Source organism: Pongo abelii, chromosome 1, assembly GCF_028885655.2.
Source record: "Pongo abelii isolate AG06213 chromosome 1, NHGRI_mPonAbe1-v2.0_pri, whole genome shotgun sequence".
Classification (NCBI taxonomy): domain Eukaryota; kingdom Metazoa; phylum Chordata; class Mammalia; order Primates; family Hominidae; genus Pongo; species Pongo abelii.
This window is the reverse complement of record NC_071985.2, coordinates 140,120,306-140,139,005: the sequence shown is the minus strand read 5'-3', so window position 1 is coordinate 140,139,005 and position 18,700 is coordinate 140,120,306. Positions and strand designations below refer to the sequence as shown.

Below are 18,700 nucleotides of genomic sequence, written 5' to 3'. Positions count from 1 at the left end.
ACAGGCGTGAGCCACTGCGCCCAGCCTATATTGGTATTTCTTTAAATTAAAAAAATAATTTGCAGAGTACCATTTTTTTTTTTTTTTTTGCATAGGAGGAACTGCTATGCTTTTTTCCCCGTTAATTTTAGTGACATGTAATAACTACAAATTTATGGGATACTGATGGGCACAATTGCTCAAGCCAGTAATTCCAGCACTTTGGGAAGCCAAGGTGGGCAGATAGCTTGAGCTCAGGAGTTCTAGACCAGCCTGGGCAACATGGTGAAACCCTGTCTATGCTTAAAAAAAAAAAAAAAAAAACCGTCTCTGCTGAAAAAAAAAACATGCTGGATGCGGTGGCTCACGCCTGTAATCCCAGCACTTCGGGAGGCTGAGGCAGGTGGATCACCATGAGGTCAGGAGTTCGAGACCAGCCTGGCCAAAATAGTGAAACCCCATCTCTACTAAAAATACAAAAATTAGCCAGGTGTGGTGGCAGGTGCCTGTAATCCCAGCTACTCGGGAGGCTGAGGCAGGAGAACTGCTTGAATCCGGGAGGCAAGGTTGCAGTGAGCCGAGACCATGCCATTGCACTCCAGCCTGGGCAACAGAGCGAGACTCTAAAAAAAAAAAATTAGCCAGGTGCGGTGGAGCACCTGTGATCCCAGCTACTTGGAGGGCTGAGGCAGGAGGATGACTTCAACCCAGGAGGCTGAGGCTGCAATGAGCCGAGATCATGCCACTGCACACTCCAGCTTGGGCACCAGGGCAAGACCCTGCCAAAACCAAACCAAACCAAAACAAAACAAAACAAAAAAAACCAACCGTCTTTTAAAAAAAGACAGAAAAAAAAAAAACAAAACCCCAGGCCTCCTGGTGCTTACCCCAGGCTGTGTTCTTATACTGACTGTATAGAATGAGGAGGTAAACTCCCATGTACACCTCAGCCCAGGCCATGTGCCTTGTCTATATTGTGAACGGGAGCACATAGAAAAAAAATTCATGGGATACAGAGTGATATTTCAATACACATAGAATGTGTAATGATCAAATCAAGGTAATTAGCATATTTATGTCTCAAACAGTTATCATTGTGTTGTGAACATTCACAATCCTTTTAGTTTTTTGAAAATATCCAAAAATTATTAATCCCTTTACCCTATACTGCTATAGAACACTAGAACTTATTCTGCCTATCTAGCTGTAATTTTGTATCTGTTAACCAACCTCTCCTTATCCTCCTCTCCTCTGTACCCTTCCCAGCCTCTAATAACCACAATTCTAAGAGTATACTCATTTTATTTCACTTTTGAATTAATTTTCATGTCAAACTGTACAGCACTCCAATTAATTAATGAACTCCCTCCTCATATCTGGACATTTTTAGCTATCATAAATAATGTTAAAGTAAACATTCTCCAACACAGATTTCTTTTCTTTTTTTTTGAAACAGGGTCTTACTTTGTCATCCAGGCTGGGGTGCAGTGGTGAGATCTTGGCTCACTGCAACCTCGACCTCCCAGGCTCAAGCAATCCTCGCACCTCAGCCTCTCAAGTAGTTAGGACTACAGGCACATGCCACCACTCCTGGCATATATATATATATATATATATAGCTGAGGTCTTACTATGTTGCCCAGGCTGGACTTGAACTCCTGGGCTCAAGTGATCCTCCTGCCTTGGCCTCCCAAAGTGCTGGGATAACAGGCGTGAGCCACCGCACCTGGCCTCTTATAATTATTTCCTCAGGATGGAGAGCCTGATAGAGGTCAAAGAATATCAACATTTTAATGGCTTAGGATGAGGTCCTGCCAATTCCTCTGAAGAGTCCCATTTCACACTAGCAACATATGAATGGGTATGCTTACCTTAAAGAGACTATAGACCATTTCTTTAAATTTCTGTACAGTAGTTCCTCTAGTTGGCTTATCAAATAGCACTATTTCTTTTCTTGGTTCCAATTCAGTTCCAAAATCAAGATGAAGCGCTTGTTCCATTTGACATTTCACAACACCTGGTAGATTATCCCAAATCCCTAAATACATCTGTGTAAAAAAGAGTGGCAAGTTATGTATTATACTGAGTAGGGTCCTCCTCCTCTAAACAAAACAAAACAAGCATCAAACATTGAGGTTAAGGTGTGACTTTATTTTTGAACTACAAACTTGAAATCACACTCAAGATTTTTTCCTTAAACTAATTTTTTTTAAATTATAAGAGTAATGCATGCCTAAATATATTTTTCAAAAAGTCCAATGAGAAGGATGCAAGGCAAAAGCAAAATTCCCATTCTACTTCCATAACCCCACTTCCCCAGAATTAACTACTATTTAAGTATCTAGTTATTTATCAAACTAATATTATATAGTGTTAACTATGTCCTATGGTCTACTAATTTATTTTAGAGACAGGGTCTTGCTCTGTCACCCAGGCTGGAGTTCAGTGGCATAATCATAGCTCATTGCAGCCTCGAAGTCCTGAGCTCAAGGAATCTTCCTGCCTCAGTCTTCCAAGTAGCTAGGACTATAGGCATGTACCACTAAACCTGGCTAATTAAAAAATTTTTTTTGTAGAGATGGGGTCTTGCTGTATTGCTCAGGCTGGTCCTGAACTGCTAGCCTCAAGTGACCCACCCACCTCAGCCTCTCAAGTTGCTGGGATTATAGGCATGAGCCACCACACCTGGCTTTTACTGATTTATGTTATCATTTTAATCCTTGTACCAACCTTAGGTGGTAGGTACTATCATTATACTTATTTCACTGATGGGGAAACTGAAGCAGATACAGGTGAAGTAACATGCTGAAAAGAGCTGAGGTCTTTACCACTAGGATAGGTTGCCCCTCTTCTACATAAAAAAAAAAAAAAAAGATCATATTAATTCTTAATATTAATCCAAACAAAACATTATTTCACTGCCTTGCTCCAAACCCTCTAATAAATTCCCATTTCAATTAAAGTCCAAAGTCCTTTCCATGACTGGTTGGGATCCATTTGAGCTAGCCTCGCCTATGTCTCCAACTTGATCTTGTACCACATACTCCGTTTCTCAAAGTCCCAGCTACACTGGTCTTTCTGTGACAGGTTGAAGCTATCATGCTTGTTTCTGCTTCCTGACCTGCTTCGCTTGCTGCTGGCTCTGCCTGGAGTGTACTCTCCCAGATCTTCACGTGGCTGGCTCCTTTACATCATTCAAGTCTCAGATCAGACATTGCATTTAGAACGCCTTCCCTGACCCCCTGTCTAGAATAGATCCTATTCCACCCCCAGGTCACCTATGACCCTGTTTCATTATCCTCATAGCCTTTTGCACTGTCTAAAATTATCATATTTATTTATTTATCAGCTCATTACTATCTGTCTCATCTCATATTAGAACACGAGGCCAGAGGCTTTATCTGTCTCCCTCAGTGCCTCAAACAGTGCCTGGCAAGCAGGAGACACTCAAATGTTGGACTTTGTTTTAGAAATTGTCTTTAACATGATTAATACTGTCAACTTAAAAATTATTTTAAATTTCTATAAGAATAATGTATATTTATATAGGAAAATTTAGGAACCATAAGATGAACATTAAAATGCAATTTTCCACTGCTCCAGATGTTTCGTTGTATTTTCTTCTACTCCAATTAGATATTCTATTGTTTTATTCTTATTTCTCTGATGAAAAGTAAGGTAGAATTTTTTTTCATTATGTTCATCAGCTGTTTGCAGTTCTTTTGTGATTTAGTTCATCCTGTCCTTTGCCCATGCCTATGAATTTTTTATTAAGGTATAAGTTCAAATATTATTTCAGAAAGGTCTTCTCTGATCACATCCTCTAAAGCACTTCTCACCATCCCTGACACTGCATTCTCTATCAATTTGCCCTCTGTATCTCCTACAGAACACACCATATTCTACAATTATTTTGTTTATTGATTTATCAACAGTACCTCCTGTCCCTCTGGGATCATGTAAGGTCTGTAAGGGAAGCAATCTTGTCTTTTTTTTTTTTTTTTTTTGAGACAGGGTCTTACTCTGTCACCCAGGCTGGAGTGCAGTGACATGAACATGGCTCACTGCAGCCCTGACCTTCTGGGCTCAAGTGATTGTCCCACCTCAGCCTCCCGAGTAGCTGGGACCATAGGTGTATGCCACCACACCCAGCTAATATATATTTTTTGAGACAGAGTCTCGCTCTATTGTCCAGGCTGGAGTGCAGTGATGTGAGATCTTGGCTCACTGGAACCTCCGCCTCTCAGGTTCAAGTGATTCTTGTGCCTCAGCCTCTGGAGTAGCTGGGATTACAGGCATGCGCCACCACACCCGGCTAATTTTTTGTGTTTTTAGTAGAGATGGGATATCGCAATGTTGCTCAGGCTGGTCTTGAACGCCTGGCCCCAAGTGATCTACTGCCTCAGCCTCCCAAAGTGCTGGGATTACAGGTGTATGCCACCGTGCCTGGCCACCCAGCTAATTTTTGTATTTTTTGTAGAGACAGGGTTTTGCTATGTTGCTCAGGTAGGCCTCAAACTCCTGGACTAAAGCAATCCACCCACCTTGGCCTCCCAAAGTGCTGGGATTACAGGTGTGTGCCACAGGCCTGGCTGTCTGTATTTTTTTATTTTTATTTTTTATTTTTTGAGACACTCACTCACTCTGTCACCCAGGCTGGAGTACAGTGGTGGGACCATAGCTCACTGCAGCCTCAACCTCCTGGGCTCAAGCAGTCTTCCCACTTCGGCCTCCTGAGTAGCTAGAACTACAGGTGTGTGCCACCACACCTAGGTTTTTTGTTGTTTTTTTTTAATTTTGGAGAGACAGGGTCTCACTACATTGCCCAGGCTGGTCTCAAACTCCTGGGCTCAAGTGGTCCTCCCATCTCAGCCTCCCAAAGTGTTGGGATTACATGCATGAGCCACCGCACCAGGTTGCCTTAATCACCATTGTATTCCTGGTAACTGAAACAGCATCTAAGATCAAAGTGCTGACAGAAAAACAAAAACAAAACAAAACAGTGTCTGGAATATACTGGGGATAGATTATTAATATCTGTTGACTGGCCAGGTGCAGTGGCTCACATCTATAATCCCAGCACTTTGGGAGGCCAAGGCGGGTGGATTGCTTGAGCTCAGGAGTTCAAGACCAGCCTGGGCAACATGGCGGGACTCTGTTTCTACAAAAATACAAAAAATTAGCCAAGTGTGGTTGTGTGAGCCTGTAGTCCCAGCTACATGGGAGGCTGAGGTGGGAGGCTCACTGGAGCCTGGGAAGTGGAGGTTGCAGTGAGCAGAGATCTCACCACTATACTCCAGCCTAGACAACAGATCCTGTCTCAAAAAATTAAAATAAAATAAATGTCTGTTGAATGAATGAATCAAAGCATACAAAATTGAAATACATATAATGTCTCAAAGCTTTGGTTCAAGAATTCTTTTAATAATGCCTTTAATTTCTGGTAAAATTAGAGTACACTATAATTCTGGAATGTTTATTCATAATGTCCATACCTGATTGTTGGGCTTGGTGGATAAGCATTTTCCAAAGTAAAGAGTTTCTGTAACACAAAGGCTGTTACATGCAGGCCCATCAATAACTCCAGTCTTGTACTTGTCACACTAAAAACCAGGAAATAAAAAAGTAGTTAATAGAAAAATATTCATAAGAAGAAGCATAAAGAGATATCTATATCCTTTATGAGTAAGTTCTATGACAAAAAGAACTGAGGCTTTGGACTTAGACAGACCTGGACTTGATCTAAGCTCTGTTACTTATACCTATATGACTATGAGAAAGCTTGTTGCTGTTGGGGTGTGCGTAGAATTTTGAAACTATTTTTCCCACATGACATGGTCTAAGGGGTCTAATGTTACCTACTCCTTCCAAGAATAGAGGCACTCTATTTTTAAAAATGGTTCCGGTTTTAGGCCAGGCACCGTGGCTCATGCTTGTAATCCCAGCACTTTGGGAGGCCGAGGCTGGTGAATCATTTGAAGTCAGGAGTTCGAGACCAGCCTGGCTAACATGGTGAAACCCCATCTCTACTAAAATACAAAAATGAGCCAGGCGTGGTGGCGGGTGCCTGTAATCCCAGCTACTCAGGAGGCTGAGGCAGAAGAATCACTTGAGCCTGGGAGGCAGAGGTTGTGGTGAGCCGAGATCATGCCACTGCACTCCAGCCTGGGTGAGAGAGTGAGACCCTATCTCAAAAAAAAAAAAAAAAAAAAAAAAAAAACCTTCTGGTTTTAAAATAAATAAAGTTTAGAATAACAAAATAAAGTTACCTCTGTCATGTTGTCATCCTTGAGATCACCCAAAAACAAGAAAGGGAAGAAAACCCATCCACTCTCTGAAAAAATATGGTACCAATGAAACCCTAGGCACAATAAATGAGGATGACCTGCCAAATTCAGTGAAGATTACAGCAGAGCCTAGAATTATGCTGAGATTAAACACCTGCTGTGGTCCCCACTCTCAGACAAAGTTGGCAGAGCACCAAGTAGGTGGTACACCTGCAGAGCAGAACCATTATCCTGGTTGCAACAAAGGTTTAAGGGGCACAAGCTGTGGGAACTTTTACCAGAACTCTATTTGGTACCATGGAATAGTAAGATAAGACAGGCCTGAATGATAAAATCCTCAGAAATGTTCTCTTTGCTGGAGGCAGTCTGTTGATGAACTATGGTTGGGAGAGAGGGCCACAAACAGCTTCACTACCAGCTCAGTTCACTGGCCAGTTGCTTCCCGCACATGGCTGGCTGAAGGAGACCTCATTTCACTCAGTAATGAGTAATAATCAAAACCAAACAAGCAAAAGATCTATACAGCAAATCTACAAGAATTAGGAAGAATGGAATAGGAAAAGCAAATGTCAGATAAAAAAAAAATTTCTAGGCAGGGTGCAGTGGCTCACGCCTATAATCCCAGCACTTTGGGAGGCCGAGGAGGGTGGATCACCTGAGGTCAGGAGTTCGAGATGAGCCTGACAAACATGGAGAAACCCCGCCTCTACTAAAAATACAAAATTAGCTGAGCGTGGTGGCGCATGCCTGTAATCTCAAGTATTCAGGAGGCTGCGGTGGAAGAATCGCTTGAACCCGGCGGGGCGGAGGTTGCAGTGAGCCGAGATCACACCATTGCACTCCAGCCTGGGCAAGAAGAGCGAATCTCCATCTCAAAAAAAAAGAAAAAAATTTCTAGAAGAATGTTGCTATGAAACAGACCAAACATATTGTTATGAATTTAAAGGACTTACTGAACCAGTTTAAAATAAGACTTCAAAGCAGAAGAAATGATGAGGCAATAGAAGGAAGTTTAAAATAAGCTAACAGAACTCAGACAGGAAGGAAAATAAAACATCTAGAAATAAAAGCCACATTATAAATGAGGGGAAAGACAGACAGGGATAAAACACAGTAAGATTTAGGAGGACTAGGCCAGGCATGGTGGCTCATCCCTGTAATAACAGCACTTTGGGAGGCTGGGCAGGCAGATCGCTTGAGCTCAGGAGTTTGAGAGCAGCCTGGGCAATACAGCAAGACCCCATCTCTACAAATAATACAAAAGAATTAGCTGGGTGTGGGGGACATACATGTAGTACTAGCTACTTGGGAGGCTGAGGTAGGAGGATTGCTTGAGCCTGGAAGGCAGAGGTTGCAGTGAGCCAAGATCACACGACTGTATTCCAGCCTGGGTGACAGAGTGAGACCCTGTCTTAAAAAAAACAAAAACAACAACAACAACAAAAAACTTTGGAGGCCAAGGTTGAGAAATGTAAGCAAAATGAAATGGAAATTTAAAAATAAATAAAATGAATTTAAGATAAATGTATAGATATAAAAGACAAAGTATATCCACCATATCCATATGAAGGAGAATGGGAACAAGTGGAAAAGAAAAAATATTCAAAGTAGAATTCAAGGGAAACTTCACATAAATTAAAACACTTTAATCTACAGATTGAAAGGACATACAATGAATGTCCCAAGAAAAACTGACAAGAATGACCCCTGTGACATATCCCACTAAGGTTCACTGGACTTCAAAAATAAGTTATCCTTTGAGCATCCAGGCAAAAAGATCAAGGCACCTTTAAGGGGAAACCAATCAGATTGGCCCCAGATTTCTCCATAGCCACATTCAATAGTAGACAACAGTGGTGCAATGCCAGCGGAGGCTTTGGGAAAGGAAGTGAGACTCGCCTGTGTTCTAATAGTCTCATCTGTGAAGGGGATGTTAATAGGTCTTAATTTACAGTATCATTATGAGGATTAAATAGTGTAAGTATAGATAACCTGTGACTTTAAAAAGTGCTCAATCATAGCTATTACTATTTTACATAGCTGAACTTTCTTTCAGTAGGCACCAAATGTTTTTGAACACCTAAGGTTCAGAAAATATAATTTCCATGAGCATCTCTTGAAGAAATGATTAGAGAAGGAATTTCAGCCAACAAAGAGATGAATGGAGAAATGGAACATGAAGGCCAGTTGAAATGGACTGGAATGAAAACAGCTCAGGTAACTGAATTAATAAAAACTGATTTTTTTTTTTGTTTTTTTGAGAGAGTCTCACTCTGTTGCCCAGACTGGAGTGCAATGGCACAATCATGGCTCACCACAGCCTCGACCTCCCAGGCTCAAGTGATCCTCTTGCCTCAGTCTCCTGAGTAGCTGGGACTACAAGAATGTGCTACTATGCCTGGTTAATTTTTAAATTTTTTGTAGAGATGGGGTTTCACTTTGTTGCCCAGGCTGGTTTCAAATTCCTGGGCTCATGTAAGCTTCCCACCTCAGCCTCCCAAACTGCTAGATCTACAGGCATGAGCCACTGTGCCTGCCAATAAAAACTGTTAATATAATACCTGATAGTAGGTGCTTCTTATGTGTCAGGCATTGTTCCTAGCACTATACATTTATTACCATGACAACAACCCTGGGAGGTGGAACCTAATAACCATTAAAAGATAAGAAAACAGAAACAGAAATATCTGTTAAGTAATTTGTTCACAACTACAAAATAATAAAGCCAGGATTCTAAACCAGTCAGTTTGGCTCCAGAGCCCACTCTCTTAATGACTATTGTATATTGCTCAGAATGGCACAGGCTCCTCAGGCCTGCCTTCTGTACCCTCCTACCAATACTCCTTACAGTTTGCTTTGAGGATAAGGGCAGTCCTGATAGAGATCAAGAGCCCTGCCCATGTGCAGAGTTAAGTGTCAACACCAAGGCACTGTTGCCCTTCAGCTAGTAGTAGTGGAGAAGTTCCTGGACAAGCCCTTGGCTATGACCTGGTTTCTCTTTCAGATCTGTCTGTAGCTAAGAATATTAAGTTTCATCTTCAGGAGAGGAGCAAAGCAATCTAGTTCTTAAACTCAAGTTTGGGAGGCCACTTGGGAGAGGCCCAATGCCTTTCTTCCATCTGGTCAACCTCTGGGGATATTTTAGAAAATGCAGAACCATCTGTTAGGCATATCTCCTTGGTAGCAGATGGCCAGCAATTTCATTGGCATGTTTCTTCCTTGATGCAAAGGTGATGGGAAGTTTGAGGCCTCATTAGGAGGAGCTTGAGTGAAAGCTCCTGTAGGTATGGTTTAGGGTTTCCAAGGAAGTTATATCATATGGACCACATTCTCTGACCACAAATAAATAAAAAATAAGTGGAAGAAAAAAAGTCAAGTTGAAGTCCCATAGCTCAAACATGGCCCACTGCGAAAGAAAAGAGAAAAAAAAAATGACCAAAAAACTGTACAATTTTTTTAAAAAGTAAAAAGTAAAACAAAAAAAACAACAACATATGTTTGGAAACTAAAAAGCACATTCCTAAATAATTTGTGGGTTAAAGTAGAAATTACCATGGAAATGCAGAAATATTTAGAAGTGAACAACAATACAAGTATATATATCAAAACTTGTGGGAGGCAGCCAAAGCAGTTCTTAGAGTGAAAATTATAGCAATTTCCAAATTTAAACGCAATGATGAAAAAACCAAGATACTGAATATAAATAATCACTCAACTACAGAGACTTAAAAAACCAACCAACCAACCAAACAAACAAAAAAAACCCAACAGACCGGCTCAGTGGCTCACAACTGTAATCCCAGCACTTTGGGAGATCAAGGCAGGAGGACTGCTTGAGGCCAGAAGTTTAAGACCAGCCTAGGCAACATAGTGAGACTTCATCTCTAAAAAAAATTTTTTTTTAAAAATTAGCCAGGCATGGTGGTGTGTGCCTGTAGTCCCAACTACTCAGGAGGGTGAGGAAGGAGGATCCCTTGAACCCATGAGGTTGAGGCTGCCACGATCATGCCACTGTACTCCAGCCTAGGCAACAAAGTGAGACTCTGTCTCTAAGAAAAAAAAAAGAAAACCCAACAGTAATGAAAATAAACTCTCGAAGTAGGAGAAACGAAATAATAAATGAAGAAATAAATGGAAAAAAAATCAGGCCAGGTGTGGTGGCTCACGTCTATAATCCCCAGCACTTTGGGAGGCTGAGGAGGGTGAATCACTTGAGTCCAGGAGTTCCAGACCAGACTGGGCAACATGGCAAAACCTTGTATCTACAAAAAATACAAAAATTAGCCAGGTGTGGATGCACACCTGTGTCCTAGCTACTCAGGAGGCTGAGGTGGGAGGATGGCTTGAGCCTTGGAGGTCAAGGCTGCAGTGAAATGTGATCGTGCCACTGCACTCCAGCCTGAGTGACAGAGTGAGACCCTGTCTCAAAATAAATAAATAAATAAAAATAAAAAGGTAGTTCTTTGAAAACTTTACCAAAAAAGATACACCTTTAGCAAGACTGATTATGAGAAAAAGAGGAGAAACAAATAAACATTATTAGGAAAGAAAAGAGTAGTGATGGCAAAAAAAAGAAACAATTTATGGTAATACATTTGAAATAAACAATTTTTCTAGAAAAATATACATAATAGAAAGTCATGCAGGAACAAACAAAAAAGCTGAATTAGATTAATACATATAAAAAAATTGAATCAATAACCAAAAATGTTTCCTTCCAAAGAAAGCAGGCCAATAACTCTATAAGAGATTAATTCATTTATTTATTATTATTATTATTATTATTATTATTATTATTATTGTTTGAGACGGAGTTTCGCTCTTGTTGCCCAGGCTGGAGTGCAATGGCGCAATCTCGGCTCACTGCAACCTCCGCCTCCTGGGATCAAGCGATTCTCCTGCCTCGGCCTCCCAAGTAGCTGGGATTACAGGTGTCCACCACCAAGCCCAGGTAATTTTGTATTTTTAGTAGAGATGGGGTTTCTCCATGTTGGTCAGTCTGGGCTCGAACTTTCGACCTCAGGTGATCCACCCGCCTTGGCCTCCCAAAGTGCTGGGATTACAGGCGTGAACCACTGCGCCCAGTCTTGAGCGATTAGTTTTAAGGAAGGAAAAAAAGAAAAGGAAAAGAAGAGAAAAGACAAGACAAGACAAGATGTGACGCAGGCCAGGGTACAGTCTTGGAAGGACTGCAGCATGCCATCTAGGTGCAGTACTGGGAGATTTGCCATCCAGATGCAGTTTGTGAGAGTGGAAAATGGGTAAGAATGTTAACGCCCCTCAACAGGAGAATGGTTGAATAAAGTGGTATATTCATAGTACAAAATACTATGCAGTCATTAAAATGAAATAATTAGGCCCAGGCATATCAACATAATGTGAAATAGAAACAATTTCAGAATGACGTGAGCAGTTTAGTACCATTTATTAAAGTTTAGATATATGCAAACATAAACATAGTAGTTATGTACCCCTGCCACATGCAGTGAAAGTAGAAAAACATCATGGCAAAAACCCATACCAAATTCAAGATGGTGGTTCCTCTAAAGAGGGAGGAAGGAGAATATCAGGCAGGATAAGAGGAGCTTCAACTATACCTGTAATGTTTTACTTCTTTTTAAAAATGAAGCAAATATGGCAAAAGGTTAAGATTTGTTAAGAAGGTGGTAGATACACAGAGTTTGTCATATTGGTTTTTTGTTTTTTTTTTCTGAGATGGAGTTTCACTTTTGTCACACAGGCTGGAGTGCAGTGGCGTGGTCTTGGCTGACTGCAACCTCTGCCTTCCCGGTTCAAGTGATTCTCCTGCCTCAGTCTCCCGAGTAGCTGGGATTATAGGAACCTGCCACCAGGCCCAGCTAATTTTTGTATTTTTAGTAGAGATGGGGTTTCACCATGTTAGCTAGGCTGGTCTGGAACTCCTGACTTCAGGCGATCTGCCTGCCTCGGCCTCCCAAAGTGCTGGGATTACAGGAGTGAGCCACCGTGCCCGGCTGTCATATTGTTTTTTATAAGCCAATACTGTTCTATGAGATTTGCATGTATATATCTTAAATTCCCAAAATCTCCCTATGGAATAGGTATTACCATTATCTCCATTTTATTGATAAAGAAACTGAGGCAAGAGAGGTTAAGAAGAGGGTAAGAAATTTACAGAGAGCAGGTTAATGGCAGAGTTGGAACCTGAGCCCAGATAGTCTGCCTCCAGAGCCTGTTCTTTTAACCACTAAAGTAACAGAACCAGGATTATTTATGTTGGAGAGGAGCATGCAGAGCAGGTTTAGCACTGACTGTGTCAGATACCCCTCCCGAGTGCACCCACTAAAGGTGTCTCTGGTCATTTCCTCCACACAAGCAACTCACAACAGGGCTAGGACTTTCATCCTTGTTTCCTGAGGACTTTGTACAATGCCTGACGCATAATCAAATACAGATAAAAAAGCACTTGCCAAATGGATGAATGAAGTGTATGCTGGGTTTTTATCCGGAAGTAGGGCACTCTATCATGAACAATTCATGGGATTGGACTTAAAGAGTGATATCCTTCCACTGTCCTGATCTTGGGCTCCTGAATCTTAAACACTTCATCTTAACTCTGTTCAATGTCAGGACTTAAACATGACTCTTTCCACAACCATCTTTCAATAATCATCTTGGGAGTTTATATTTCTTTCCTGACACTATTTTCTTCCTCCATTCTTTCTGTATATTCTGAAATCTAACATTATTTGTGTCCAAGTTATCTTCCCTTGTGGAAAGCTGGATGATTTGAAGGCAGATACTTGGTTACATTCATCTTCAAACCTCCCCTCCTCTCTAGCACACAGCACAGTTTGGTATTTAAGTGTTCAGTAAATGTTTATTAAATAACCAACATAAATAGTGGCTTTGGCTTTAAAATCTCATTGAGGATTAAAGTGCATACTTTTCTATAATATTTAATACATTTTTTTTTAAAGCACAAACCAGGTAGCTCATTAGTAAACTTACTGGGAAGCAGTAAAGACTAGTCTGGCATTCAGCTACAAGACAAATTCTAGTTCTGAGAAAAAACCTCAAGCCAACCCTTCATCAAAGAGGTAGTTACAACGAGCAGGCTCTTCCACTTATGGCTTACATCACAAACCAAAAGCAAATTTCCCACATGCTTGTATAGAAAGGATGGTTGGCCACGTACTGTTTTGTTTTGTTTTGTTGTTTTTCAGGCACAGCCACAGACACAAACTGTAATTACTGTCAGTAAAACGATATTCTAAATAAAAAGACACAGAAATTATAGAGAATGTTCCAGTTTACCATAGGATAATCAGCGAAAACATCAGTTTTTCCTGTTCTAAGATTGTTCTTTACTCCCGCGATTCTCCTAAATGCCTCTCTTGCCTGCACTTACCTCATCAAACCAGGAGATGGCACTCTTTAGTCTTATTTGACGAAAACCACCCGAGTTGAATGAATAATTTCATGAACTATGGAAACTGTACCACAAGGGGGCAATAACAATGAACAGATGTATACTACTAGGTTTTAAGTAATTTTCTAAGATTTGTGTTCTAAAAATGTATTTCAGACAAACTCATCAATTTTTCCTAAGGAAAAAAATAGCAGAGTTGGGTTCTTAACAATGCCTGAAAATCTTCCACGTCTCTCGTCAACACCCTCTCCCGTTCCCCGTATCAACGATACTAAATCTTCACCATTTTCTAGACTTGCACTTCATGTTCACGTTCTCATCCTCTCTCTCTCAGCCATTAAAAGTGCTCAAATCTCTCTCTCCCCTGCCCGCAGCACACACATCCTCTCCACTCTTTCCTTCCTTCGGTTATAATAGTGTCTGCAGTTTATTTTAAAATTCCTCAGCACACAGAGTTTAATATACGTGTGTAAGTTATAGTCCAGATGTCTCTCATATCCAAATCAGGAATGCACAGGTGCTTGGCTAGGCCTGTAATCAGGAAGCCAATGCTCGAGGCAGCTACTCTAAGCGCTTCTATATTCCTTATCTCCTTACTTTGATCAAGATTGGTCAATTTCTGAGACTTTTGTTAATCAGGAAATCTGGCTTTTATTGGTGAAATTTGTGGTTTTCTCTTGAGACAGGGTCTCACTCTGTCACCCAGGCTGGAAATGCAGTGGCATGATCACAGCTCACTGCAGCCTTGACTTCCTGGGCTCAAGCAATCCTCCCACCTCAGCTTCCTAAGTAGCTAGGATTACACGTGCATGCCACCACCCTGGCTAATTTTTTATTTTTAGTAGAGACGGTGTGTCAATTTGTTGCCAAGGCTGGTCTCAAGCTACTGGTCTCAAGCAATCTGCCTGCCTTGGTCTCCCAAAGTGCTGAGATTACAGGCATAAGCCACTGCACCTGGCCTGTGGTTTGTTAAATAGCATGATAAATGGATGGATAAATATTATAAATGAATGATAATTGGTAAAATTAAAGGTATCTAAGATATGTGGATTGGCTAAAATATGAGATATTCCATACCTTTTAATGAAGAGGGTTCAAGAACTAGTTGAGGCTATAATCTTTACCTTTAGGGAGGTACCTGGAGCTAACAGTTTTACAGTTAGAGGTTCTCAAACTTTAGAGAGCTTCAGATTGCACGGAGGGCTGATTAAAACACAGTTTGCTGGACCTGTCTCAGAGTTTCTGGACTCAGTAGGTCTTGGATTAGGCTGAAAATATGCATTAATTTTAAGTGCCCATGCTGGCCTAAGAAACGTACTGAGAATTATTGGTTCAGAATTTCTAGTGGCCTGATGCTAATTATAAGGAAACACAAGCCTGCCTTTGAAGTATCATTGCTTTTGTCTTGACTAAATCTTTCATGCAAGTTGATAGAGCACTTAAAAAGGCAGACTTAGGGGCCGGACACAGTGGCTCACACCTATAATCCCAGCACTTTGGGAGGCCAAAGCAGGTGGATCACCTGAGGTCAGGAGTTCGAGACCAGCCTGGCCAACATGGTGAAACCCAATTTCTACTAAAAATACAAAAAAAAAAAAAAAAAAAAAAAGCCAGGTGTGGTGGTGTGCACCTTAGTCCCAGCTACTGGGGTGGCTGAGACAGGAGAATCGCTTGAACCCAGGAGGAGGAGGTTATAGTGGGCCAAGATTGTACCACTGCACTCCAGCGTGGGCGACAGAGCAAGGCTGCATCTCAAAAAAAAGAAACAAAAAGGCAGAGTTAGAACTTTAATAAGTTTACAGGCAGATTATATGAAATGTTTCATGATTGCTTGAAAATAAATTTATTTATTGCAAATAAAATGTTTTATGACTGAATAAATGTCTACATGTCTAGCAGAAATTGCTTTCATTACAACCTAGTAGTAAGGTTGTATGGGGGTACTTAATCCTCACTTATATCAAACATCGGTGGATTCTGTTCCTTCCCTCCCTCCTTCCCAATCTCTATGTCTTTTATTTTTTTTCTTGACTTATTACAGTGACTAGGATATTCAGTAATATGTGGAATAGAAATGACAATGTATATCCTTGCTTTGATCCTAATATCAGTGATTATATATTCAGACTTTCACCATTACATATGATGTTGGCTGTGGGTTTTTCATAAATGTCTTTTATCAGGTTAAGAAAGTTCCCTTCTATTCTTAGTTTGCTAAGAATTGATTGAATTTTGTCAAATGCATCCATTTAGATAATCATATATTAATAGTTTTTCTATTCTCTCTCTCTCTTTCTTTCTTTCTTTTTTTTTTTGAGACAGGGTCTCACTCTGTCACCCAGACTGTAGTGCAATGGTGTGATCTCGGCTCACTGCAACCTCTGCCTCCTGGGTTCCGGCAATTCTTGTGCCTCAGCCTCCCGGGTAGCTGGGATTGCAGGCAAGAACAACCAGGCATGGCTAAATTTTGTATTTCTAGTAGAGACGGGTTTTTGTCATGTTGCCCAGGCTGGTCTCTAACTCTTGGCCTCAAGTGATCCACCCACCTTGGCCTCCCAATGTGCTGGGATTACATGCGTGAGCTGCTGCGCTCAGCCAATACTCATAACAGTTTTAACAATGATCTCTGACTTGCAAATTTTAGTCCTTATATTATTTCACCTTCTTCAGCATTTGTCCTGGTTGACCACACTGTTTTAAAACTCTTTCCTATGGCTTCTCTCTTCATGTTTTCCTCCTCCTTCTCTAGCAACTCTTTTTAATCTTTTTTGAGACAGGGTCTCACTCTGACGCCCAGTCTGGAGTGCAGTGGTGTTATCACACCTCACTGTAGCCTTGACCTCCCTGGGCTCGGGTGATCCTCCCACCTCGGCCTCCCAAGTAGCTGGGACTATAGGCACGCGCTACCACACCCAGCTAAGTTTTGTATTTTTTGTAGAGACAAGGTTTCACCATATTGCTCAGGTTGATCTTGCACTCTTGAGCTCAAGCAAACCACCTGTCTAGCAACTCTTTATAAGTGTTCTTTATGGAATTCTCTTCCTTTCTCACTATCTTAAGTATTAGTGTTTTCCAGGGTTTTGTTCCATTTTCCTTGTGTTCTCTGTATACCATCATCAGTGACATTCCCACAGCTCTGAGGAATCCTGGCTCTATCCCAGCCTAGGCCTTTTTCATGAATTAAATATCCAAGTGCTACCTGAACATCTCTTGTCTCGATTTGGATAACCTAAAAGCAATTCACACTCAATCTATCAAAGACTGAACCCATCACACCCTACTCTCCTCTGTCCCAAGGTTGTCCTCCTTTATGGCCTACCTCAGTGGAAGGTGCCATCAACCACCTAGGCACTGAGGGAGGAAGCAGTGAGTTGTCCTAAATTTCTTGTTCTTCCTCATTTCCCCAAACTCAACTGGTCACCAATTGCTGGCAATTATTTCCTTCATATCCTTTGAGGCTGTTTCATCCCTTCCATTCCCACTGTCAATGCCATAGTTTAAACCCTCGTCACTTTGTGCCTGGATTATTACCACTGCCATAAAACAGATCCCCCTGCTTGTGCTGTCTCCTATCTAATCCACCCTCTCCACTACAAGTAGTGAAATTTTTCTAAAACATAAATCGGATCCATCACTTCCCTGCTTAAAAACTTCTACTGACTCTCTACTGCTCTGAAGGTAAAAGGCAAACTCCTTACCATGAGATACAAGGTCTGTTATGAGTTTGACCCTGCTTCCTTCACCTCTGCAAACTGTCGTTCATCTTCTCTGCTCCAGCTATGCTATGCCTGGAATGTAGCATTATTTCTCATGTTTGTAGCTTTGCACATGCCTCCTTCTGTCTGCAATGCTCATTGATCAAAATTCAGCTCAGATGTAACCTTTTCCAGAAAGCCTTCTGGGACCTTCTTCATTAGGGTTGCCGAGCAAAATACTGCTTAGAATATACTTATGCTGAAAAATTATTGTTGTTTATTGGCAATATTTGGGATATACTTATACTCAAGGTAGTCCTAGTTTATTTTAAATTCGAATGTGACTGAGCATCTTTATTTTTAATTGCTACATCTAGCAACCCTAACCCCAGTCTCACTTATGTGCTCCTCCTTTTTATTTTTCCATATCCCCTACTAGTCTGTAAGCATCTTCAGGGCAGGGATACCTCTCATCTCTGTATCCCCAGGCTCAAGCACAGTGCAGTAAGCAGACAACAAATATTTAACTGAAATAAAATGTTTTATTGCTGGCTTGTCTTTTCTAAGTTGGCTTTAACCCTTAGTCTCTTTCTTGCTTCACAGGAATGAGCTAATCCTAACAGTGATACTGCCTGTCCCAGGATTACAAGAAATATCACAAAATATAAGAGAGTGTAGCATAAGACATGAAGGCCACCAGAAGTGCTACTATGATTTAAGATTGGCCAGGCAGTGGTGGCTCATGCCTACAATCCCAGCACTTTGGGAGGCTGAGGCGGGGGAAATCAATTGAAGCTAAGAGTTCAAGACTAGGCTGGGCAACATAGAAAGACCCCTGTCTCTACCAAAAAAAAAAAAAAAAAAACCCACAAAAATTAAAATAAAATAGAGATTTCCTTAGAATAGGGTTTATGTGTGTTAAGATTTGAAATAAATCTGTTTAATAAATTTTTTATAAGTTCATAAACACTTAAGTTGGTATAAAGGGAAAAAGGCTATACTTTTCTTAAAACGAAAAAAGCTTGTACTTTAAAACTGTGTGTTCCGGCCAGGTACGGTGGCTCACACCTATAATCTCAGCACTTTGGGAGGCCGAGGAGAGGATCACTTGAGGTCGGTCAGGAGTTCAAGACCAGCCTGGTCAACATGGTGAAACCCCGTCTCTACTAAAAATATAAAAAAATTAGCTGGGCGTGGTGGCGTATGCCTGTAATCCCAGCTACTCAGGAGGCTGAGGCAGGAGAATCTCTTGAACCCAGGAAGTGAAGATTGCAGTGAGCTGAGATGTGCCACTGCACTCCAGCATGGATGACACAGTGAGACTCCAT

The 18,700-nt window shown here is 41.1% G+C and overlaps 1 protein-coding gene and 1 pseudogene across 1 annotated transcript in view; one reads left to right on the top strand and one right to left on the bottom strand.

Annotated features, from left to right (window-relative positions):
- DIPK1A (divergent protein kinase domain 1A) overlaps nucleotides 1–18,700 on the bottom strand; it is a gene marked incomplete at its 5' end in the record, with an annotated part of 121,198 nt that overhangs the window by 2,991 nt on the left and 99,507 nt on the right. The window contains 2 exon segments of the mRNA NM_001133151.1: nucleotides 1,851–2,027; nucleotides 5,475–5,582. Coding sequence (NP_001126623.1) covers nucleotides 1,851–2,027; nucleotides 5,475–5,582 — 285 coding nt within the window.
- LOC112131413 (small nucleolar RNA SNORA51) lies at nucleotides 850–973 on the top strand (annotated as a pseudogene).